This window comes from Myripristis murdjan, chromosome 9 (genome assembly GCF_902150065.1).
Source record: "Myripristis murdjan chromosome 9, fMyrMur1.1, whole genome shotgun sequence".
Taxonomy (NCBI): domain Eukaryota; kingdom Metazoa; phylum Chordata; class Actinopteri; order Holocentriformes; family Holocentridae; genus Myripristis; species Myripristis murdjan.
Genome location: NC_043988.1, coordinates 30337303 through 30364292, shown reverse-complemented (window position 1 = coordinate 30364292; position 26990 = coordinate 30337303). Strand labels below are relative to the sequence as shown.

Below are 26990 nucleotides of genomic sequence, written 5' to 3'. Positions count from 1 at the left end.
TATTATGTTGTCTCTGTGCTGTGAGAAGCTATTTTAAGAGTAGTGCTCAACCTTCTGGGTCTGGTGGCCTTCTTGTGTCCTCATGCTGCAGGTCGCTGATGAGATGCTGGTGGAAGTGCTTTGCTTTGATGTCTCGAATGGCTTTTGACAGACAAAAATCACATTCTAGCTGTTGGTTTTAAGTTTTATTTTGGTCAGGAAAGGGATAATAAAGACACTTATATTTAGTTCTTGAACCGGACAAAAAACTGGCATGTACTGTGCCACTTTTGTTTTCCTTGCTGCCTATCCTTTCTCTCTCCCTCTCTGTGAGTTCTGCTAGGAACTGTCACTCGATGTATATCAGATTCTCCCCCCGACTGCCTTCATCACAGCTCCCCCCCCTGCCCAGGAAGTGGCACCTCCATGATGACCAATCATCAGCCAGCTGTCTCCCTGGCGATGATGGCTGTGTAGTCATGGTAACCGTTGTCAAAGGCAACAGGCAGCGGTGGCAGCTTGGGAAACGATGACGAGCGGGAACAAACTACCTGGGGTTTGCAGATGGAAGGCACTGAAGGAGAGGGGGAGCTGATGGCGTCACTCCATCAGATGGAGGGAAGAGTTTGACCGTTTTGCTCCGCCACTGACCTCAGCAGTAAGCCACTTCGCAAGGATTTTCTATCAGGGCAGCAAAGTTAAATTATGTATTTCATTTAGATGGCCATTTTCCCTCTGGAAGTAGAACCCAACAGCAATTCACTCAAAAATATTTACGTACATGTGCATTCTTCTCTCTGTCTGTTGTACTAAAAATTCAAGACCCCCAACACCCAACTGCACTGCATCCAGGCCAGAAAACTCAGGCTGCAACAACTAGGCCATCAAAGTGTAGGCAGCCTGCTTGTCTCTCCATGATTTGACTGTGAGGCCTGGCAACTCTGTAATGAAGGAGTTAATGTACCAAATGGCTAAACAGTAGCTAGCTGAAGTCCCTAGCAACAGCATGGAGATCACAGCCACCCTCCCACTCTCTATTCCCTTCAAGGCTCAGAAAAAAAAGCCTCTTCTGCTACATGGTCACACTCACGCTTGCCCACACTTCCATGCACGCTCTTCGGCAGATACACTCTCCGAGATGAATGCATCCGCTAACACATCATACATGCACATATGCAGAGGGAACCTACGCATGCTAGTGCACAAGCTTACGTTGAGCGCACGCGGACGCAGACACACGCACAAACCACCAGACACACATTCACTAAAGAACAACTGTGAGAAGGTCCGTCCTAAAAATATGCTCATATTTGGCTGCATGTGTTGCCCCATGGGTGTGGTATAGCCAAGTGCTTGTCATTTTTGCCTCCTCTTTGGCTCTGTTGCTCTGACGGGTTGCCTGTTCTGTTCACTGTTCCCGGCTGAGGCCAGGCTATTGCTACTCATGCACACCCTCCACTGGGTCACCCACATTAGCGCCTTGTCGCTGACCAAGCAGCCTACAGTAGAATATACTGTCATTACATGCTAGGATAGAGCTATGTATAGCTGGTGCAGCAAAATCTATATTTAGTACATAGAGTTCATAGGAGCAAACCTAAAACTGCTCATGTTGACGGTTGAGTTAAATTCCTAAGTTGGTGACATCATTGGTATGGCATCTAAGTCTTAGCTGCTGATTTATGATCAGGCATGGACGCTGGTCTGGACATATAGATCGCATGATATAATTCAGCAACTACGACAGAATAATGTGCAGTACATTTTTTTGTAATTCTAATCGAATTAGAAAAAAATGGCCTAACTGAATATTTTCATTCCAAAATTAGACAATCTCCTGTAATTGACCCTTACAAAAGTAGCTTACTGCTGGTATAAGACTAAATCAAATTAGGGGTTACTATTATAGTAATGGGTCACATTAACATGTTTGCTTACAATATAGTAGTGTGTTTCTGAGCAGAATCTGTTGTTTTTATTTGTTTTTAAATATTGTCCACACTGGCTATGCAGTGTAGCATTTGGAATGAAAGCCTTCAATTAAATTTCTGTGGTGGTTCTATGGTTACTTGTAAAAGGCGCCATGATGGCATCAGTATGATGTAACACACTGATATCAACATTAAAATGTTCAACTGACTCTAGCTGCAAAAATTGCTTACTCCTGGCATAAAATAAATCAAATTAGAGGTTGCTATTACAGTAAGGAGTTAAATTAATATGTTTGCTTACAAAATAGTTGTGTGTTTCAGGACGGAAACAACTGACTCTCTCTCTTGATTTGTTTAAAACAGTACACGTAAGTATTTAAGTGACTGAAGGAGGCTCAGAGTGGATGTGAAAGTTTAGAAAAAAGAAAATAACATATGCTATGAAACTGTCACCGCATGTGGCGGTTTACCCAGAATGACTGGCAGAGCATTTACACTTTACCTAGCTCTAGTCATGAAAAACAAAGGAAGAATGCAGGTTTCTGCTGTTTTTCATACAGGATGAAGAGAATCTAAACTGGCTGCAACAGTTCAACAATGATAACAGTGAACTGTAAGCAGCGGGGAAAGGATTTCATCAGCTTGGTTTTGCACTGGTAAAAGTAAGAAAAGAGGCATAGGGTGTAACACAGAGACTAAAAAGGAAACTTAAGGATATAAATAAAAGAAAAATAAATACAGCATCTCCATGATGTTAAATACAATTCTTCAATGATAGTTACAGATTGATTTTTATATTTACAATTCACCCAGATGTCATAGATAAGACTCCTAGGCCATGGGAATATGAGCAGAGTGAACAAATATATATTGTTGGCTGATTTACAAATGACTGCTTGTTGCAAATAATTGGAACTGAAGTGAACTGGAATTCCTGCTTCGATGCCCACATCTACAATTCACCCACAGATAAAACTAAATGCCACGTCAAGTTCACACAAATCAAAAAAGGAAACTCTCTCCAAGAAGGCATGCTGCTTAGAATTCTCCCCTGGAGGCCTGATGGTTGTAAGCACAACTCCAACGCGAGCTTTTAGACTTCCTTCCAAAGTGTAAACGCACTCAGCCTCCAGCAGAACACAAAACACCTATCAGAATCAAAAATTAGTCATCACTTGCTATTCAGTGGAACATAAATTTGCAGCCATGCGCCTTCGAGGCTCAACAGTATGCAAGTTTTTATTTCAACCAATCACAACAGCAGCTAATGTCACTGATGTAGATAACTTCTAACAGACTGGAAGAACTCGCCATTAACATCAGCTGGCGTCGTGTTTGGCTTGAAGGAAAGCCTGCGTACTCTTGGGCACATGGTCGAGAACCTCTGCTCTTATAGAGGCGTAAACAGAGAGGAGGGGGGTAAATCGCACTGACAGTCCCGGCAGGCATCGGCTGTCGGCTCCTCTCTGCCCGACTTTGACTGAGAGAGGAGACGACACGGCAGCACGATATCAACCAGGGTACAAGTCAAATAGCATCCCCACCTGCCACGGGGAAACGTCTCCTGACACAACCTGCCAGTTTGGGACCTGCCTGAGCGCCGCGGCCGTCGCAGCGGCTCCGCAAAGAGCAACCAAAACAGACAAGACGTACAGAGAGGAGAGACAGAGGAAGGTGAAGGAGCGAAGGGGGGAGGAGGGAGGGAGAGGGAGTGGGGGGCCTTACAGGCAGACGGTCGGTCGGTTGGACAGACAGACAGACAGACAGACAAAGGGAGGGTTAGGAGGTAAATACCAGAGCAGGTGAAGGGATGTTTCCTTTGGGGCTGGTGACTATGCTGTTTTTGGTGCTGTTTGTCTGAGGCTGTGCAGGAGAGGAGAGGAGACGAAAAAAAGGGAGAGGAGGGGAAGGACAGGAGAGGAGAGGAGAGGAGTGGAGAGGAGGGGGAGGAGACAACAAGAGTGTTAAAAAGAGGTAGGTTTGTGAGAGCGTGTGCATGCATGTGTGTGTACATGTGCAAGTGTATGTGTGAGTGTGTCCTTGTTCTTTTATCTTCTTAAAAAAAAAAAACAGTTTGAGGACTTTTTATTCAAAGTGAGGTCCTCCTTCCACTTCTTCAAGAGGTTAGTCAGAGTTGGATTTAGCTTTAAATTCAGAGTTAGGGTTAGGTTAAGATCAGGGTAGTGTTTAAAGGCAAGGTTAGTTTAGGGTTAGGACATAGATTTAGGGCTATGATTAGAAATATGTTTCATTTCATTCCACAATAACAGATTTTGCTTGCTTCATTGTTCAAGGGAAAGGAAAAAAAAAAACAAAATTTTCACACATAAATACCTGCTGACGAAACATTTTAACATTTCATGAGCAAAAAGCAGCTGGAAGAAGTAAATCTTATAATATTTGCCCGTTTCTAGGCTCAAGGTTCAAGTCTGCATTAGCATCGGACTGGGATTTAGGTTTGAGAATTAGGCTAATATTATAATTTGGATTACGTACAGACTAGGTGTGTAGTGCACCGAGTTAAATTAGGGTTAGGATTTAGAGAATGAATGCAATAATGTGAGACTGCCATTAGCACAGTAAAGGCTGATTTATGTTTATCTGTTAAAATGTATGCGGTAGCTACGTATGGCAATACAAGCACTTATAGCACTGCACTGGGGAGTTCGCATAGACTACCGAACTGCTAGATGGCAGTAGCTTTCATTACTTCTGTGCTAACAAAGCATTGATACAAACATTTTTAAAGCTTTCAGAAACATTCAGTCTAGACCAAACCAAAGTTGAGGGACACCTCTCACTGTAAATATATCTTTCTCATCTTTCAATCTTTGTAATTTGGAAAGGGGGAGTATCAAAAAAAATGTAATGTTGAACCTCAAAGCTTGTTTCTCCATCTGGCAGAATTTTATTTTCTTTATGAGTGCAATTCAGCTGAAAACAGGTAAAATACAAAGCATTCAAGTGGACCAGTTCAGTTCTCACAGTGTTGTGTTGGCCAAACACGTTGTCACGTTGCCATTGTAACGGTGCGTTGACACAGAACTATGAATTGGCCAAACGCAGGTGTGTGTCGGCAAGGCCTGTGTGTATTACCCATAGCACTCACAACACTGACCTATCATCCTAAGAGGTGACATGTGTGACACTGCGTGACATCATCATGTTGTCACTGGTGACTTCCTGTGCTTGGGACTTCACATCTCCCCAATTCAGCGGCACCATTTGGTCATGATGAATCACATTTTGGGGCTTTTGTCAACTGTGCCTTTTAAAATTAACATCACAGTGACGCTAATCTTTTTTAGATTAGTTGGATCATAATGACATTTGCATTGTGTCAACATTAGTTTTCTCATCCTATTGAGTGTGTGGAAGGGAGGTGGGTTCTGTTTATCAAGTGATTCACTAAAGTGACTCCCTGTCTTTCAAAGAAGTCAGCTAACCTTGCATAGATCTTAATTGCCTGAGGGGAATACGATTCACTCTCTTGCCATGAGTCATTCAGTATTGTGGCAATGAGTGAGATTTTTGCTGCTTGACAGCACAAAACAACAATAATATATTTGTGGGTTGTTAATCAACAATTACTTTGTTGAGATTTCTGGTATTCAAATCTGGTATTCTGGCCTGTACCCCACAAAATTCCACAACCGGTGTCCTTCTCCCTCCGTCTCCGTATTTCAGTGGCTTAATGATGGAGGATGGAGCCTTGAGTGAGTAACCGATGCAGCACGGCATTTCATTCTCAAGGCAAATGAGCAAATGACAAAGCAGTGCGATTGTTTCAGTATTTTGCATCGTCATGTATTGCTTGCTCACTAGGTCTGTTGCTTCCTTACTCATTTCTATTGCAAAAATGTGATTTAACAATTTGTGCCACTAACAGGCAACTGTAGGACTGGGGGATGAGAGGAGGAGATGAGAAACCTGGCTGTGATGTTGCAATCCCAACTCATCGCCAAATGAAACTGCTCCTTTAAGTCTGAAAATATTTTTCTAAAAATAAGTGAAAAAATCTGCAAAAGTTGCTAGAAAATTGCACCTTGCGCCTACACTTTGACTCTTTGAACCTTTAATTGTAAACCAACTTGTTTGAACAGTTTTAACCAATATTTCCTTGATGCTGGTGGAATGATGTGCCTTATTTCAAAATACTGGCCTGCATTCATAAAAGACTAAGGCTACAGTTTTAGCACTGCGTAAGGGTGCACTACTGTGGTGGTAGGTATTCTTCTCATTGATAAAAAAGGTTTACTGTGGAGTTTTACCGCCTCCACTATTTTGGCACTACCACCTCTGTCTGCTTATTTGCATGTCCTGTAAGAGACAAAACCACACACACCACCAGCTTTTGTCAGATGGTTATTCCTGTTCAAGTTCAGTACTGGAGATTAATTCAGGTTGGGTCTTACTCCAGCTAATAATTAATACATTGAGATACATTGTCTTCTCTTAAATTTCTGCTGGTGAAAATCTTGTCTTTTCTCTTCTTTCTGACTGTTCACTGTCCATTGTGCTTCCACACTCAGCTGATATTAGTGGATATTAAATAAGTATAAGCTTGTTAACATGCTGACTCTCACTGGTTATCGCCTGGGATAGACCTGCCAATAACGCCACAGTAAAGTGACTCCGCTGTGCTAATCAGCACCACAGAAACTTTAGGAATCACCTCAAATTACCACACAAGCGGCAAGCTGTTACTGCCAAGTTTTATGAATACGGGCCATTGTCTTGGAAAAGGGTGCACTTTTTTCACACTACAGTATGTGTCCACTTATTTGAGGGCAAAAGACTGAATTTAAGATAAAAATGACTTAAGAGAGATTTTGCCGTGCATAATATCTCAGAGTGGTGTGGGATAGCAGTGCTATTGTTGTTATCCAGTGATGCTGAATCAGGGTTACAGAGCAGGTCAGTGTTGGAGGGCCTAGAGATGCCCCAAAGTGTGTGTGTGTGTGTGTGTGTGTGTGTGTGTGTGTGTGTGTGTGTGTGTGTGTGTGTGTGTTCACCATATGTAAGCCGCTGGGCTCACACAGAGAGGATAAGAAGAGAAGTAAAGTAAAGAAGAGGAGGAAGGATGGCAGGAAAGGGGAAGCAGAGAGAGAGAGAGAGAGAGAGAGAGAGAGAGAGAGAGAGAGAGAGAGAGAGAGAGAGAACGAACAAGAGCTCATACACAAATACAGGGATACAACACAATTTACACACACAAAAAACTGCCATGAAGTAAAAGCTGATGTAAGCTGACAATAAGCTGACATACAGACACTGCTCACACACACACACACACACACACACACACACAAACCAAAACAGCCATCGTCAGCCATCACGCTGCTGCCTCCGCGGGGAGGAAGCAACAGAGCGGCGCTTTCCTCGTCAAAGCCACGTTTAGAGGGTCCAAGCTGTCTCAGTCAAAGCCTGTCTGCAATATCAAGTTAGGGTCTTAGCATCTGTGTTGTGTGTGGCGAGGAAACCCCTTACATCCCTAGAGGACACTCAAAGAACCGGCATGAAGGCAGCAGCCCCGACTAAAGGTTCTCCAATGGCGGAGAAAACTGTTGAAGCCCAGAGCTGAACAGCTGATCCATTAGCCTTTATTACTGAAAGCAGAACCGTGGCAATACAATTCAGCTCGCATTGCAGCACAGACAATGGATCACTGCACGTCATCAAAGGTCAAACTCTGGGATGAGATCACACTTCATCTTCTCACAGTCAATACCATTTTGCATTGTTATCAACAAGAAGGAAGAGGGAAAGTGGGTAAAAACCATTTGGGGGGCGATCCCCCCAGGTGGTGAAAGAAGAAGTGCACAGGGAGAATGGAGGGGGAGGAGGTGGAGCAGAGGTATAACACTGTATGGAGAGGGGAGGACGAAGGTGGCGCTGTGGAGAGGAGAACAAGGCAGAAGATGAGGGTTGGGGGTGGGGGGTGGTGTAGGTGGGGGGTTAGGAGTCAAATTCCCTTACAATTCAATGAGCTCAAACAGAAAACAGAAATCTGCTTCTATTAAACAGTCCTTTTTTGGTTCAGGTTATTGTGAAGCTATCTCATCTGATTTGTATCATATATTTATCTGTTTTTAACACTTATTTATCTGTAATGTGTTTTTGTTGTTTTTGTCTTATTGAGGCTATATGTTTACAATATGGCTGTGCCAAAGGTAAATCTCAATTTAATGGTAAATGTGTGCTAAATTTAATGGACAATGAGGCTTTTCTGAATCTAAATCTAAATCTAAATGACCTTACTGATGTTTGTGCATCTTTCAAACCATTTATTACACTGCACATATGCTCCGCATCATTACTGACCATTTTCTAAAGCATGCCATGTCTGTTTTAAGAGGGACCATATTTCTGGTGGAAACCAGAAATATGTGCAAGTTGGTTTTCACATCACACTGAAATAAATGGAAATTAACATCTGTCTGCAGGGCAGAAAACAAACATGTAAAGAAGTACAATTTGCCTTAGAAAATGTTCAGTAGTAATGAATATTACATGTGAATTTTAGTAAAAGGACTAAAACATTCAAAAACTCCAGGATGGTTCTTTAATGTGAAAACTCTGAATTCTGAATTTCTGTCAGATTTTATGTTTTTTTTAATTTTATAATTATTATTTTTATTATGATTATTATCATTTTATTTATTCCAACATTGTCTTTGTTCCTGAATTCTTACTGCAGTATTGTTTTTGCACAGAATTTTCCACATATCACTTGTGAATCCAACTGTGTCCAGTGGTGCACACGGCTCTGACTGGATTTTCTGTTAATTAAGTTAAGTCACGTTAATGGCCCTGTTTTCCTTCTAATCATCTGAAATAAAATGCTGCTGCTGCAGGTGTTGGTAGATTATCTGTTCAGAACCAAATGGTTTGCCTGAGAATTATGTTTTAATAAGCCAGTCGTTTGCTTGATGAAAATGTAGGAAATAAATGCTGAAATGAACACTAATATGACAGTCATGAATGGCATTAAATGACTTATGCTACCACTTTTCATGCTAATTACCTAATTCTTCTTCTATTTATCCCAAAGGAACCTCAGTTACTGCTGCCATGCAAGTATAAAACATCACTTCCTGTGCAGCAGAGGATTTTTCCAGGGTAAGACCTACTAGCCACCGAATGCTTAAAGCAACAAATGTAGAAATGTTCATAATAATCATAAACGTGGCAAAACAGACATTTATCTATGAAAATGATTATTACTTTGAATTGAATTGAAGTGAACTGTCAGAGATTTGACTCTGGAGGAAAGAGAGGACAGAGGTGAAAAGGGGAATTAACACTATAGAGGTGCAGTGGGGGAACAAGTGGGCAACTGCATAAATAGCATGCTCACCATGTACTGGACAGTAGAGCTGGACTTGCGTTTCTGTCCCCAGGCGATGGATGGATGGACAGATTGATGGATGGATGGACGAATATATGGATGGATGGCAGAAGAAGGGGGAAGAGAGAGAACCAATGACAACAGGTGAATGCACTGGTAGAAACTACAAGAGAGAGCATGTCGAAGCAAACCAAAATTTGTACACCTTGATGGCACCGGGGGTTTTGATCCTGGATGAGCACAGAACTAAGAAAGTTTGTTGTGCAGCCAGCAGGGAGGGGGAAGCACCAGGAAAAGTGTTTCTTTCATCAAAATGGGATTTGAAGGATTCCCAAGAAAAGAGGGAGGACAGAAGAGCAAGCAGAGGACAAGGTGTGGCGAATAAAGTGGAAATCATCAGGAAGGGCAACAAGAATAGGGAGCAGATCAGGAATTGTGCAGACTGCAAAGCCGCTGTCCACTGTTCTTCTGTCAACAGACAATGCTTAAGGTAACAAGAAGGAAGGAGTGGGAATGACAGGGTTTGCAAGAAAAGAAGAGGAAACTTTGATTTATTTAGGCTGAGTAACTGAAGCAGTCGTCCAGTCCTTATTTTGAATTCAAAATCCAATAATGATGAAGATGCTAACACTTGAAACATCAATAAATTCAGATAATGACATCAACAAATGAGACCATCACATCATCAAGACTGGTAGCCTCAAATGACCTTTCCTCTGTATTTTTGATTTTTGATTTGGTGGAAAATCTGTTGCAGTGCTTGACAGCAAAAAGGGACGGGAGAAGGGTGTTAACCTTCCAAGAGGACGCAAACAAAGCAAGTAGCGATATCCTCATTGTGACAGGAACACAGGGAGTTTTTGGAAATGTGGTCTTAATTTTGACACACTTCCAATAACAAAACCAATAGCAGAGGATAGAGTCTACTGTACAACTTGAGCATTTGTTTACAGAAATCAAATCAATGCAACATTATTAATGTTACAGTCATGCACTGATGTTTAAGAAGGCTACATGTAACACCTTCAAAAAGCAAAGACATGGAGAGGGCTGTTTTTTTTTTGAGAGTCATGCTGAACACACAGGACGTGTTATCATAGTAAGAGCGCTGCATGAATCACTGAATGGAGCTGTTTTTTGAGCAGGAGCCGGCAGCATGGGAGGCTGACGGTGAGAAAGACTGCCTGCCTGCACTGAGCAGGTGCTAGGACTGGAAAATGTCAGGTGCCGTTACGTATTAAAGAACCAGCGAGGAAGAGAGAAAGAGAAGGAGGACAGAGGCCGAGGAGAGGAGGTCAGAGCCGCTGAGAGAACTGAAGGACATGAGGAGCAAAGCAAAACGAGGAGAACCGAGAGATGAGGAGAAGGGAAGGAGGAAAGGGAGGACGGCACCAAACGAATGAGAAGTCTTTGGAAATGGTTTGGGGCAAGTGTGTGGGGAGCCTGTTGCTAGGCGATGAGCGCAGCGCAGGGGAAGTAAGCGTCTATTTCTGTCGTCTGAGTTTCCAGGGTCCAGACTGGCAGCTATTCCTGGAACCGGAGTCACATTCCCTGCTGAACCGAGCAGGGAGAAAGGGGGAGGGGGAGGGGAGCATGCACACACACACACACACACACATCATTGCACATGAACTTACACGAGCGAATCACACATGCGGACGCCCACGCTTACGCACACTGCAAGCATGCGCACACCCACATTTGTGCGTTCAGTTTCTCTGCAATCTGACAAGCAAATGTGACGTGAAACACACACACACACACACACACACACACACACACACACACACACACACACACCTGTATCTTCGCATGCATGGGTGCAAGCTCTAATTAACATAATGTACAATGCTCAAAAGCAAACACATTTGCTTGCATTGTACATCTTGTTCCAAGCTATGTCGCACACTATCATGCATGCACGCAGCACACACACACACACACAGACAATCATGGAAGCTGTGTGTGGGATGTGTCACTGCAGTGTGTGTGCGAATGTGGGATGGTGAGAGATCTTCATTAAGGATGAGCAGGAATGTGGGGTTAAAGACCAGATGGGGTGAGCAGGAAAAGGAAGTGCTGATGGAGGAGGAAGAGGCAGAAATGGAGAGATGAGAGGGAGTGGAAGTGATGAGCACAAAAAAATGGGGAGGGCTGACAGATGGCTACATTTAATAATGATGGAGAGGTGGCAATGAGCTGAATAATGCCAAATCATAAAGAGTACTTTCAGGAGGATGTGCTACTTCAGGCTCATGCACTGGCAGGTGCACACACAGGCTGGCACACAAGCACAAAAGCACACACACACACACACACACACACACACACACACACACACACACACACACGCACAAACACACACATAAATCTACAGACATTTATACACACTATGGCTGCTGCTTTTTCAAAAAAAAAAAAAAAAATTATCTGGACAAATTGTTTTTTGTTTGTTTGTTTGTTTGTTTGTTTGTTTGTTTTTTTTTTAGCCCAAAATCAATAGAAAAAACATAACAGCCCCAGCACACACACACACACAAACATGACAATCAGTACAATATCTGAAAACAAAAGCATCATCTCCACACACAGCTATCGCCTCTAATGACAAATGACACATCTGACGGGACAGTAAAACACAAACACACACACGACATGGCACACAAAGTCAATGAGGGAGAAACACGTTCGAGTTATATAAAGACAAGTGAGCTAGGCATGGAAAAGATTAGCCAGAGAGAGAGAGTGGCCAGATTAGGAAAGAGGAAAAGAAGAAACAGAAGAGAGAAACACAGAAGAGAAGAAGAGGAGCCCAGGGAAACTACGCAACGGAGAGTGAAGAGCACAGGAGGGGGAAGGAAAATGGTGTGTGAGGACCCTTACCTTAACATCTGCCTTCTTGTTGAGCAAGCTCTTGGCTGCTGCAATGACAAACACACAGAGAGAGAGGGAAACTGTCAGAGATGAAGATTCACCGAATTACCAGCCCAGCAGCAGCCCCAAACACCTGCTGGGTCTACATTCTACACTTGGTGAGCTGTACTCATGGCGCTTGTCCAAATTAAACCAAGAGGAACAGGGCTCATGCATTGGCCTCCGTATGTAGCTACCCCAATGTTCATCTGGCACCATGATGTAATTGTGTGTTTCTTTAATCATCACTGTAGGGGAACTCTCTATTTGCAAAAACAAAGCCTCTGCAGCAGAATACTTTCCCTGGAGTTGAAATTGCTTTAATAGCTTGTGTAAGGGCAGTTCAGCAGGACAAATACTTGCTGACACAGGGCTCATGCTGCATTAATGACTACTAGCAACTGGGATTATTTGCCTACTTCCGAAAACGGCACACCAATTTGTAATTCCTATTTGAAAACTGGGGGCGCTTCTCTGAGCTCCAACATAAGCTTCCCTAACGTGTAAATCTAGGAAATGTCCTTTACTTGATCTTTGATTGCAGGGAACTGAAACTCTAAGGTTATGTTGCTCTAACTTCTGCACAACATTAATGTTGAAACAGCAAGTTAACACTTTAGCCCTAGCATTGTACTTGTGCTTTTACGAGACACGCGTCACATCCATTCTGTACACTGCTGCTGTGAAAGCTTCCAAACAATCTCATCTTTCTTTTGGGAATCCAAGGCAGCAGCTGCAGGACAGTCTCTCTATCCACCAGTCCTCCCTGCCACCTGCAGCATTTCCAAGGTGGTTGACAGAAAGGCTTCTTCGAGAGTGTTCAACGCTAATGGCCAAAGCTTGTCACGTAGACTAGGGTTTCTAGACATCTTTATCCAATCGCACCACATCTCTGGTGTAGCATCCATCCCTCCGCCCTGCATTCATCTCTGTATTTAATTTCCCTGCCACTCTCGAAAACAGCTACATGGTACGGGATTTGAAGTCAATGCATTGCCTCGCAAAAACACAAAGACACTGTTGTCACTGAAATGAAAATGTGGTCTGTTTCTTTGTTTCATATCAATTCATATGCCTGCCAATGTCCCTGGGTGTCCATGAGAGAGCTGAAACAAAGATGGCTGCCATGTGAGGCCTAAACCCAACATTAAGCCCTGCCTTAAAGAACTCTTCGGGGGCCTTAAGGAGGATTAGTCTTCAGTCTGCTCTCTAATGAAGGGTAATGAGAGAGGGGAGGGAGGCTAGGAAAGGAAGACTGATACTGTAGACCCAGTCCTCTGATTAGCATAATACCCATAATCCCTCACAACAGTGGAAACTACGAGCTGACGACGTAGATGGCCCACAGGGTGTATACTGTACGAAGATTGCATTGCTCAAGCTTCGACATCGTGGTGGTCCGGATGTGGTAGGTAAAAACATGTGCAACCGCAGGAGCAAATCAATAAGAGCAGGGATGTGTGTGTGTGTGTGTGTGTGTGTGTGTGTCTGTCAGCACTGGCGGAGTCTGTGGGAGAGTCTGTGTGGATGTACACTTGCTAGATGGTGATGAGAGTGGATGTACCAGCATGTGAATATTTACTGCTGCGCCCTCCGTGAACATACTGTACTGTGTGCACTCACGCTGACACACACACACACACACACACACACACACATACACACACACAGAGGGAGTAATGTATCACTATACTTGTGAGGTTCTTCTACTGATTGCACCTTCTCTCTAATCCTAAACTAGGCTTTTCCATGTTGATGCTTTACTCGCTAATGTTTTTATGTGCCTGTTTTATAACTCTCCATCAATGATAACAGTAATTCAATAACAGTAACAGGAATTCAACCAACAGCCTGTCTTTTTTTTTTTTTTTTTTTTTTTTTTACATTTGCTGCTCTGAACACCTGAATTTTGAAAGGTCAAACCACTGGTGCATAGGAAGTGATGCATCTTACACTTCTGATGTACCTGCATTATCTGTTTGGCTATCATATTATGAATAATGCTGTAGGTCCTTTCATTTCTTATGATGTGCTGCCTTCTGACTGCAGTAAAACGTGAACACTGGAAGGTTACCATTTCCTGCACTTAAAAATAAGAAAAAGAAAGACAGAAACCTGCGCAGTCCATGTGTCAAAGCACAGTCTCTAGAAAGCTCAGCTATCACATAAATATTGATTGCAGATTCAAACTATCATCCAGATTACATTACTGGGAATTTTGATATACAGCTTCTATATTGGATTCCAGGAATCAATCACTGGAAAGGAAATTAATCAGTTAGTTGCTGAAACATTTATTAAGCGGTCTGTGGAGGGTAAAGGTAAAAATAAACAAGGCACAGCAGCATTTAATGTTCTTATTAGGAGATACCACTGCATCATTTCCATTGATTTCGGCGCTTTTCTCTTCAAATTACATCATGTAAACGGCTGGCCTACAAAAACACAATTCTCAGATTACTGACCCCAACACGGTAGCCAAAAAGATAATCCACTGAGAACTAGTTAGCGTGAGCAGCAACTGCATCCACGACTGAGCAGTCAAAGACAAGAGAGCCACCTACAGAAACTCAAACTCCATTAAGAAGTGATTGACTGATTTTGACTAACTTGATCAACTTTAAAACCTAACCCAACCAGTAAAAGCAAATGATGACCTTTTTTATGTAAACACTGATCCTTCTAAGTATAGCAATACAAGCACATATAACACTCATATATCTATAGATTCTTGGGTTGAATCTACACCCACTCGCTTTGGTGGAGGAGGCCTGGGGACTGTCAATCAGGGTAACCAATAGCAACAGAAAAAACTCATTAAGGGGAGCTGGTTAATTGGTTAATGAGGAGATGATAAAGAAACGGAGGGGACTAATCATCCTGACCAGTTCTTCAGGGGCTTCATCCTCCCATCATGTCAATCAGGGTTAAATATGGAAGGGATTATCAAACTTTTTCATCCACAAATAGATGCAGATTAGATTGCAGACTCCATCTGAAAAGCTTTTGTCCTAAGTTGTCCTATGTGAGAGGATTTCTGTTGTTTATGATTTAGTATAGACCTACAAACCTGCCGATACTGCATGTGGGCTAGTAGCCACAGTGGGGAGAATGACATTTCTGGTATGCTGATTCTGCTGGGGAGTATAACCAAATTAAAGGGTTCCTCATTTTTCTGAGGACCCCCCGGGGCACCTGCATCAAGGACCCCAGGAGGTCCCTAGAAGCAACTTTGAGAAACATCGGTAAGTCCGATGGGTTCTGATCCCCTCATCCTGTTCCTCTTATTCCCATCGACGTAATCCTTACTGGGACTTTTTAAAGGGGCTGAGTGCAATTTCAAGTCTAATCAGATCCAATCACATCAGCAGCCAGCCATGTTACATAAAACACTATTTCTGGCAGTCTGGGCTTTTTTTTCCTTTTCTCTCTGCCTCACTCTTCTCACCCTCTGTATCTATTGCTCTATTCGCTTGCTCTTCCTGCTTCCCATGTCTAACATGCCAAACCAACTATTGTGAATTTTGTGGACTGATTGCCACAAGAGTTATTTCTGGGGGCAATTAGGAGTGAGAGTTTCAATCACTGGAAGGTTGGTTCAAAGTGCAATTGAGGCCCAGTGATGAGAAGAAGTGCACTCTATTAAGCGCTAATATGGCGAAGGAGGCACATTGACAAAGAAAGAGAGGTGTAGGAGAGAAAAGGAGTGTAGGAGAATGCATCACTGACAGTTCTTGCCCTAGCCTTCTTCCTTCCTTTATCTCCTTTCCTTTCTGCCTTGGCTGATACAGTATCTCACTCTGAAGCCAAGAGGTGCGTATTCAGCATTTGAGAAAGGAGCAGTAGGCAGTGATAAGAAGGCTGCTATTGTTATCGAAAGGGTTGTCAGAGTTTGTGTATGGTTGATTGTTGTGCTGTTGCTCCTCAGTCCCCCTTCCAAACGCTTGTTGTTACTGAGGAGAAAAAACGGAGTCAGAGCAGTGTCAAGTCCACCTTCTATTACTCTCTGATGGCTTGGAAAGAAAGGATAGGAACGGACAGGAAAGAAGGAAGAGATGAGAAGACAGGAAAGGAGAGAAGAAGAGAAGGAGGGTACTCTGGTTTGTTTTTCCCAACAAGATTGTTCTAATATAGTGGCAAACAGAATGTTCTAAAGAAAAAAAAAAAAAATAAAATTATGACTTGGATTCCGGCAAGGAAGAGGAGCTCTCTGTGGAAACCTGTGAGGTCAGAGGTAGCTTAGTTTAAACCCAGGGTGGGAAACCAAGGGACGCTCCTTACCTTGCCACAAATTACACATGAAGCAAGAAGAGAGAGGAGGGAGAGATTAAAAGAAAGGTACCACTGAAATATACTTGGTTAAAACAGTTGCGAGATGCACGACTGCAGGACAGAGGCAAGGATGGGCATGGATTCACATGAATGATCAACTGGCAGCACAACGTAAAAATTTCATTCACTCATTCGTAATCACACTGCTGACATTTTTTTGCAAGATAGAATACTGATTGGCTATTCAGGGAACCCACTCAGGTGCCAGAGTGCCTCTAGACATTTTCCTACACACAGCACACCGAATGCCAAGAGACACTAAAAGATACATTTACCCTACTCCCTGGTGAGGGGTGGGTGATGTCTACTAGGGGGTGTATATATGTATATATGTGTGTGTGTGTGTGTGTGTGTGTGTGTGTGTGCGTGTATGGGAGATAGAGCGTGGCCTCCAGAAAGCCAGTGAGGCAGAGTGAGGCTGATAGGGGGAGGCAGCCCACTATAAATATTTGATTGGAGCCTAGTGGAGGCTGAGGGACACAGAGAGGACTGCGGGGTCCCAGTGGGCCACAGAAACAAGGACACTGCCACTACTTCTGTCTCCTTGACTCAACGCTAGACTGTCATGTGAGCCTCTTTGTCGTTTATGCCTGCATTTCTTCTCTGCGTACCAAGAACAAGGACATTATGTTGGGTACACATGTATTTAAAATGGACTCTACCGGGCATCCGTTTGATTATGTGTACTGAGCTTACTGTCCATTGAAATCATTTGTATAAATACCAGTCACAGTGAAAATTCACTGCACGTGAACTCTTATACACTCTGAGGAATTATCCTCAGTGGAAGACGGGGATGGAACGGTTACCAGTTTTAGTATAAAGCATGATAAAATATTCAACAGTGAGATATACTCTATCAAATTTTAATTGGCATGATACTCACTTTCAATTACTGCAATTTTAAAAAGTCATGTTTTTTTTACTATAGATACTGCCTTGCATCAACCAGAGTATCAGCTAATCAAATCTCCTTATAAGCCATGTGCAAAAGGTGCATACCTCTCATGACGATGACACTAATCAGTTAAAAAATCCAATTGTTTTAACATGCTTATGTTGTGTATTTCATTTGTTCACGTATGGCACTGTTATTATTTTCATGCAGGCATTTCAAAATGCTCATAAATAAAGTTGTGTTTTTCGATACAAAACATGATGAAATTGTTTCAGTGTGTATTTGTAATTAATCATTTCAGCACATCTTAAAAGTATTGCAATAACACAGAACACCATGACTATGTGTGTCAATAATTGTGATTTGCAGATCATCTCCTATGCAAGATACTGGTACCTGTAGCTTTCCTGGATATAGCTTTTACAACGTCCCACAACTGGCTCACAGATTACATTTTTAAAAGAGGCAAGCAACCACCGCAAAAGATTATAACGTAATTTTCTCGGGAACCCGCCCAGCCTTGCATCTTCTACAGTGTTTACCATGCACCCGTGTTGCAGCGCATGCACCAGTCCAGTGCCCCATGCAGCATTCGCCAACAGCTCTCAGGCAGTTCCATCCTTTAAGTGACAGGGGTGAACTTTCCAGTGTCATTCTCAGACAGAGAAAAGAAAAGACAGGGAAAGAGGAGGAAGGAGACAGGAAGAAAATGAAAATGTGCTAATAGAAATATGAGAAAGATAGAGTGATGATGGTGAAATGGTAGAGGGGAGAGCATAAAATGATCATAGAGGTAAGGATGAGAGAATACAAGACAAGGAATGGGGAAAAATGGAGTGATATGAGAGGTGAGGTGGGAAGGAAAGACTGAAGAAGAAAACAAGAGAAAGAGGGGGATAGGACAGGGCTCTGACGGGGTCACGGCCATGCTCCGTTGGCTTTGCTGAGAGATGATAATGAAGATGAGAGGATGAAGGTGGGTTAGTGTCGATCATGAGGCAATGATGGGCGCTGCAGCCACCCTATCAGATTCAAGACAGGATGTGCCAGACGTGCCGATGTGGAAAGGACAACAGCAGCTGGATTTCCATCCGAGTGCTTTTTGATTTCTGATGTATCCAATTAGAGAAGTTAAATGGACATAAGGTACAATTGAAAAAACACTCTCAGTATTCAGCTGAAGTTCCAGTATATCAACCTCTGACACTTTTTACAGCATTTTTCTCCTACAAGCAGTGGGTGTCCTCCCTCGTTCTGCCTGTGGGAGAAAAGCCACCTCCTCCGGCCACTTCTGCAGGGTAGCCATTGTGAGGAGACCATTTTCCCGTCACCAGGATGTTGTTTGTTAAACTGTGCAAACTAGGCATTCAAGGTACTGTAGATAAATTATTCTCTCCAAATAATGATCAGGGCTTGCCCCCATTAGTATAACCTGTAGTTTGAATTGTTATGCCATTTGTTAATTTTATTAGATGGTTTATTAAACTGAGTTCAGCTCTTCAATGTGCATGGTAACATCTGACAATGCATACCGCCACATTTTTGCATTGTGATAGGATATATTGTTACACCTCTACCCACAACTGAATAACTAATTTAAAAAACTCTTTATGGATATGTACTTTTACATTCAGGAAGCCTTGTTATTCTCTTCAACCCCACTGTTATTTTTGTGACATTTCAAAAGGTTGCATAAAATTAGCTTGACAGTTGGATGGAAACGTAGCTAATGCTGCTGGTGCTGATGAGCCGATGGGAGATGTGGCCAGTAATGTGGTCAGCCATCATGCTCTGAGCTCCCATGCTGAGGGTGGAGGGAGGAGGCAGAGAGGAATGAAAGAGGAGAAATAGAGATAAGAAGAAGAAGAGGAAGCAGGAGAAGAAGAAGAAAAAGACTAAGAAGAAGAAGAGGAAGGAGGAGAAGAAGAGAGAGGGGGAGAGTGGGGGAGAAAGTGTGGCATGCCCTGGGCGAGCCACGGTGCTACCTTGTTCCACCAGCCCTGCGGTGGTGCCGGCGGCTGCAGCCACTGCTGCGGCGGCCGCAGTGACAGAGGCTGGAGCGGTGGTCTGCCTGCTGCCCACTGTTAGTGTCCAATACCCAGTCACAACATGGAGAGAGGTACAAGGCAAGGAAGGAGGGAGGAGAGAAAGAGAGGGGCAAGGAAGGTGGAGGGTAAAGATAGAAAAGGAGGGAGAGTGACATTTAGAAAGAACAAAGGGAAAGGTAACAGAAGTGAGGGGGGGGGTGAGTCAGAGACGTGTCAGGAGGTAGAGAGGGTGGGGAAAAAAAGAAGGTGAGGGAGGGAAAAAGAAGAAAAGAAGGCGGAAACAGACAATGCTCATTAGTTTAGAGAAGAGGAGGAATTAATAAACACATACAGACCACTGTCAAAAACCTGTCATTTTCTGTATGTACCAGCTGCTCTAATACAACAGTCACCAGAAGAAAATGTCAGTGACAGACATGAATCTCAACTCTCATGTGAAGCTCCTTGTCATTTATGCTTGTATTTTATAGATACATTCTCAGAGAAATGGTATTGTGATGAGTGCACATGGGTATGTTAGTTTGCCAACGTTCTTTGAGCTTACTGCCCATACAGAATACTGTAATACAATGCATGTATACCAGCATTGTTGGAAATTCACTATATATGACATGGTACAGTGGTAGCCATTGTAGAGGTCCCCCTTTATGAATTTGCACTATATCAGGTCTGCATTATTGGCAATGACAAGTTAATTCTTGAATGAAAAAGCAAAATTTGACGCAATTTCAAAGCAACACTCCATTGTCTTGCTTACTGTAAGAAAATGCAACAAGAGTTCAGCAAACATGCTGTAAAAAAGTGTGACATCCACAATGACTACATCTATACATATGGTACTAATATATTATCATTTATTTAAAGGATTTATTTCCCATGATTTTGCATGTTCAGTGCAATATCTACAAAATGTATTGATGTATTTATGCTAATCTTTTCCATCATCATCATCATCATCATCATCATGAATAAAAGTTACATTTCCCAAAAGCAACTGTACTGTATTTTGGGCAGAGTGAAACGGTCCCTCTGCTGCAAAACAGTCCCAGGGGAAACATTTGCTTTATACAGCAAATTATTAGTTACAATGGATTATGAGTGACCACGACTTTGTTAGCCACAGAAGCAGAACATCATAATATAATATTATACATTATATTAATCTTTGAAAACCGAGAGATTTGCCTCCACATTATTAGCAAAATGGTTTGTTGCACTGTAAAATCTGGATAAACTGTGGTGAATTGGACAAACATTCAAAATCACTGGTATGTTCCTTTAAAGTACCTCTAGCTTTTCTAAATATACAGGGGAAAATACTGTTCCATAATTCCAGATGATTGAAACTTAAGCCGGAAGTTCATCTTTTCAATGCGATTAACTACCAAAAGACACTGCATCGACAAGTAAAGGAAAACAGATCAACCTGCATGTTAGCACAGAAACACTGATACACTGGTCTAGATTATACATGATTCATAATACATGAAGAGAATAGGCAAGAATCATACGCTGATCCATTGCATTAAGCACTGATTTTTGGCTGCTGTGTTGATGTAATGTTCCTCTCCACACTATCTTTCTATTTCATCTTTTTTCTGCTACTCTCTCTCTCTCTCTCTCTCTCTCTCTCTCTCTCTCTCTCTCTGACTCATTCCCTGGATGACCTCACTCGAATAATGGAGTGCCACTTCCTAAGAGGAGGAAAGAGAGAGACACAGAGAGAGAGAGACAGAGAGAAAGGTGTTGGAGAGTGGTGACACAGCCAGGGCTAGCGGCCAATGCCCCTGTGCTGGTGTGTGTGTGTGTGAACATGTGTGTATGTGTGTGTTTGTGTCTGTGTGTGGGAGACATGGAGCTGAGGTGGATGTTCACCAGTGGATGTTCAGACCATTTCCCATTACCAAGCTTGCAGTGTCGGAATGGCTGCTGTGAGTCATGTTCAGCAAAGCAGCAGGTGTGTGCACACTTACATACACACAAATGCATGAACGCCACCCAGACACACACACACACACACACACACACACACACACACACACACAAACAAACACACACACGTATTTGCAACATGTGCACATACACAAATGCACACTGTTGTCATTTGCACTATGTATATATACTAAAAAAAAAAAAAAAAAAAATCTAAAATGACAGCATTATCCACAAGGAGCCGCTCTGAATTTTTACAATCCATAGACACCTAAAAAAAAAACTGTCTTCATCCAATGTCTTATATAAAGTGTCAACAAAATCTGCCTTCTTGTTGCATGTTAGAAAACAATAAAATCATTCACTGGCAATGTAACTTCACTGACCACAACAGTGCTGAGGACAGAAGACTAAATAACAACCCATGACACATTTGCTGAGAAACACTGGAATTTTTTGATCAAGGAAAAAAAGTTTAAATTCTTGACACTAAAGAAAATTAGTGGAACTCGCGAAAAGGCAGCATCAGTGAGGGCAGGGGAGGCATGTGGATAAATGTACTCTACTATATCAACACTAATTTTCCAGCTTAAAGTGTGATGGAGATTTTAACACAACTTTGGATCTCAATAATAAAAATGCAGCTAGGGCATACACAGATACAAAGACATACACATGTACACACACAGATACACATAAACAGCTTTTTGTGCAAACTGGCATCAAAGTGACATGAGAATGGATGATTTTGCTTTTGACTATCCATTAGTTTCATTGTTCTTTACACCAGTTTCTTTGACCAAAAGAGGCCTGCCGCTGAATGTTTAGAGTACTTAGCAGTGTTTACGAGGCACATGCCATCATGCTGGACGACTGACAGCAAAACTGCAAACAAATCACTTTTTACTTCCAGGCAATAATGATAAAATGTCACATTCCAGTGTGGTGGCAGGGTGTTTAATCCCTTAACGACAGCCTGTCGGCAAGCTTAAAAAACATACTGTCTTTAGAGGCTGTAGCAGCCTCAGTTTTAAAGATAGCTTTAAATCATATGAAACTAGACAACCTAAGGAATTAACTGATACCAAGTATGTCATGCTATGTTGTCAGCAAAGGGGCTAAACATTGCCCTGAGACCAATAAAGCTAAATAATTTCCTGAGACCATTTTTTTGAAACTTGATAAAACGGCCTATTGAGACCTTCAGGATAATCAAAGCTTCATGAAACTTTACAACCACAGACTAGAGACCTAGGGCACTCAGAGGATGAATGGCTTCCCTTGGTATATTGACAAAAAGAGGGAATTTCTGAGCAGTTTCCAAAACAGAGTGTTTACCATCCAGTTGCCAAAAAAGTGATTCTTACAAAAATCTCCAAACGTTAAAATTTTTGACACCAAATCACAGCATTTATTTTTCTATTGTGTTCCTCAAGGTCTTGATGTCTATTCTGGGGGGGGATTTTTGACCATGTTTGTCAATTCTTGAGTGGTCTCAAATGGTTATATTTTGCACCCTATCTTTATAACAAATGGTGTCAACCCAGAAATAGCTGCACTTATGACACATAATTGAGCACGGTAGTGGTCATTATATACATCCATCATGATGTTCTAACTATTATACACTAAAAAAAAAAAAAAAAAAAAAATAGGTGCCTAAGCAAAACACAATGCCATATTCATGATTATAATAACTTTACACACAATGCTGACCTTTATGCCCCTCCCCCCCAGTCCACCCCCTTAAAATGTGTCTCAAGGAAGCAGAGGAATGGTAAGGGGTTAAATCAAAATTCAAAGTAGGAAAAAGTCTCATCCAACATGGCGGCATGTTCCACATAATCATTAGTCACTGTGCTCCAAACACATAGTGACAGACCTCCATTTATCAAACATATTAGTCCATTTTCAACACAGCCATCTGAAGCCATGCACTGAAATTCCTGCCCTTAGCATGTTTACAGATATACTGATTGATGATGCACCATTGGCATGAATAGTTAGGCTTACAGTAATGAAGGAAAGAAGTATTTATGCTTAGTGTGGAAACACTTACCAGAGAAGTTTCGTGAAACCAGCATGGTGGTGAGAATGGCCCCCTGAAAGGAGAAGAAAAAAGGGGTGAGAGGTGTTCAAGTCCAAACTGAGAACAATCTAGATCAGGGAAGTGCCAACTGACATACTATAATAGTCATTCAACATGTAGCAAGGCCGTGTCCGGTTAGTCTTTCAGGGAAATATCCCCTGGAGCACAGGAAGAGATTTGTTTGACATTTCCAGAAGTAGAAACAGTATTTTGCTTGGAATTATCAAAAGAAGAACTGGGTATTTAGCATGAACCACTGTGGCTGAACAGACCAAAAAAACAAAACAAAACAACAACATAAACTCAAATTTCATCGACAAAAAAAATAAAGCAAACAATCGAGGATGTACCGGATTATCACTTTAAACCAGAGATACACTGGAAGCAACAGTTGTGCTCTCAGAGATGACTGTTCTTTTGAATAGTCCAATGGGAATGAAAAATGTTAAGTGATACCTATCTGAACACCATCTACTTCAACTAGTTGGATTTCGAAACTACAACATAGCACCAAATTAAAATGTAGTGACCTCCGACCTGGGACAATGTGAGATCAAGGTAACAGAGCAATGAAAATGGAACCCTGAAACAATGAAAATGTAACATTTCTGAAACCAATGCCTGAACACTAAGCAAGTAAAAATAATATTTTTTGTCCTAACACTGGCCTACTAACTGAAGTCTAAAAAGACAAGAAGCTGACAGTAGTGAAGTATCTTATATGTCACTTTACAGGAAAATATCTAATGATGTTATCCATCACACCATCACAGTGGTGAAATACAAATGTCAGTGCTGCTCATGCTTCAAAATCCAGCCTGCAGAGCGCCATGGAGGCTTCAAATTAAGAGCATCAAAGGGCAAGCGTCAATTATCACTTCCAGTGTTTGGGGCAATAATGTTTCACTTTGAGAAAATGACTGTAATACCGTTTTTCTATTTCAATCACAAAGGCTACACTTGTCCTTTCACTGTGACTTATCATCCCACAACATCAGACACAAATAGTTACCCGTCCGGAGGTGATGATTTTTTTCCTGCTCATGTGGTTATCAGATCTTCAAAATCGGATATAAAACTGGTCAAGGTCGCACTGTGATTGTGATTTTACGCAGCATGCAATCCAACAACAATGTTCATTAACGAAATATAATGAGATGTAGCGTAAGACCAGGGAAAAAAAGCAGTACAGACAAAAGATTTCAAAAAATATAACCACAGGGGAGGCATGAAAGCCATTCTCAGGCAGAGTGCAAATAGCTGTGATTAAAATGCCATAGTCAACAGTGATGTTCTCTGTTATGTTGATACTGATTTTATTCGGCACACTGTATGTCAGCACTGTTAAACACAGTGGACATTCCAATACAGAGGATATGGCCCTGGAGAATCCCAAAATAAAAAAGTAATTTACTGAGATCCTTTGTGTCATACATATTTACATTATGGTGACTGCACAGCCTTACCTTCGTGTAAACATGTAACAAATTTCATAAACAGTCAAATTTCCTAAGATTTAACTACCCAACATTTAACAGGGTCAACGGCAAAGAGAAACTTTGCTGCTTCCATCGGTGGGGTGGTCACTGCTGTGGAGCTGAGTTTCTTTCAAACCCATAAATATTTGTTTTAAACTCTAGTGGAGATCCTTAAATTTCCAAAGATACCAAATATGACCTGCTGAATTATATGAAAATGTGCGTAAAATGATGCAGATTTTTTCTTTCTGATGTAATGCTGCAGCCACAAAACAATGGCATCTTGGGTTCTTGTGTTTGAGAATTTCACTCAATTTAAGTGTGATGTGGACTTGCACATAATATTTATGTGTAATATTTATGTTGTATAATATGGATACCCCCACCATCATCCCTATTCCTCAGCTCAACCCTACACTATTCTACAGTGTGTATCAAAAAGGAATTAAAAACATCAATCAAATTTAACGTGTCAGCCGAGAAAGGGATGAGTTTGCGAAACATGCAGGACCGCCATTCAAAGCAAAGTATAAGTCAGGTCAGGATCAGAAATGGTTCAACTTGCAAGAAAAGAGAAGGGGGGGAAGAAAGAGAGACAAAGTGCAAGAGTTGAAGTGAGAGAGAGAAAAAGAGAAAGGGAACGAGAGCGACAGATCTGAGTAAAGCAGCTAATCCTGACACTTTTTCCCAGAACAGATAATTTGCAAACAGAGGTGATAATGTTACGAGGGCTATAAAAATGATATTAGATTGCAAGTAGGCCATGGGATTCAAGAGCTGTGGAGGCTGATATTACACTTAATATCTCAAAGACTGAGGAGGTGGTACCACGGCTCCATAACTCCATAAGTAGAGCCAGCACAGCCAGAAAAGTAATGGCTGAAATGGAAAAAAATGCTTTTCGTGGAGCTGACAAGAGTAGGTGTCAATTTTTTCCAATGGCGTCATCACTTGTTGATGTCTCATTTTGGAACAAAAGTCCTCATATATTCTTGTACTTGTTAGTTTTGTCTGCAGACTGTGAAACAAATTAGACAAATTGGCATTCCGGCAATGCAGCGATGACGCGACTAAAGTCAACTCTACAGTGATAGCAGCTAGAGACTGTGAGCTGATTTAAGGAAATATCCACTCTCACATGGTCTGACACTATTATATATCTGTTTGTGATGATCAGTGGACTCTAGGAGTTATTTGAGAAATGGTGAGTTTAGCAAGAAACTCTTGCTCTTTGATTGTGAGGGGCTGACACTAAAATATGATCAGCTATGTTTCAGCTTCAGCTATGTGAAACATAGCTGAAGAATATCCTGACAACAAGCTTAGCTGTACTGGATATACCTTATATTACGTTTATCCACGTTGTTCCCACTGAATGGGAACAAGAAAAATACACCACAAACAACAAAACATACACCCAGGAATGTAAGGTTCATCAGAGACAGCTTTTTTTTTTTTTTCTTAAAACAATATTTAAGTTTTAAGAGAGATTTAAAATTAACACACAAAACATATACTGTAAATACTGTAGTCTTCAAATACTATTAAAAAAGTTTGGTTTATTCCCCTTCAACTGTCAAACACCAAGATCAAAATGAATAATTTAAGAGGAAACAATGCACAGTACTTGGTATGCTAAAGATTAGTTTGGCCTGATTATTTCATGCAGTATATTTCAATATTAGATTAAACTGCTTCATTTGCATAAATAATGATATAATGTCTCATCTCACTTAATTGCAAGCAAGCACTTAATTGAACTACTGACCTGCTGGTTGCTTTTAACCATTAACTGTCTACATTGTATAGCTGTGTTATTTTCTCTGTGTTTTTATTGTGTTTTTGTTTCGTCTTTTGTTGCTTGGAGCTGAATTGAATTTCTAGCGTTTCTTTTCAAAAGTGAAAGGCCAGAAGCGATTGGTTCATGCTGGCAGCACATTGGTTGAATGGTCCAACATTTGTCTGCAACCACCCACATTGGTCTTCCAGTTCCTGCTGCGCTGATATTTGAGCCATGCCTTGACTGGCCAAAAGCAGCAGGG

General features: G+C 41.7%; 1 protein-coding gene across 6 annotated transcripts in view; it reads right to left on the bottom strand.

Moving 5' to 3' along the window:
• camk2b1 (calcium/calmodulin-dependent protein kinase (CaM kinase) II beta 1) overlaps positions 1-26990 on the bottom strand; it is a 95939-nt gene that overhangs the window by 21813 nt on the left and 47136 nt on the right. For 5 of the 6 annotated variants that reach the window (XM_030059673.1, XM_030059671.1, XM_030059674.1 and 2 more), the window contains 3 exons: positions 23441-23483; positions 12142-12179; positions 9268-9300 (listed from right to left, as the gene is read on the bottom strand). In XM_030059673.1, the coding sequence (XP_029915533.1) occupies positions 9268-9300; positions 12142-12179; positions 23441-23483 (114 nt within the window). Of the gene's footprint in view, positions 1-3704; positions 3774-9267; positions 9301-12141; positions 12180-19386; positions 19483-23440; positions 23484-26990 lie in introns of all 6 variants that reach the window. The other variant, XM_030059677.1, reaches the window with a different exon arrangement.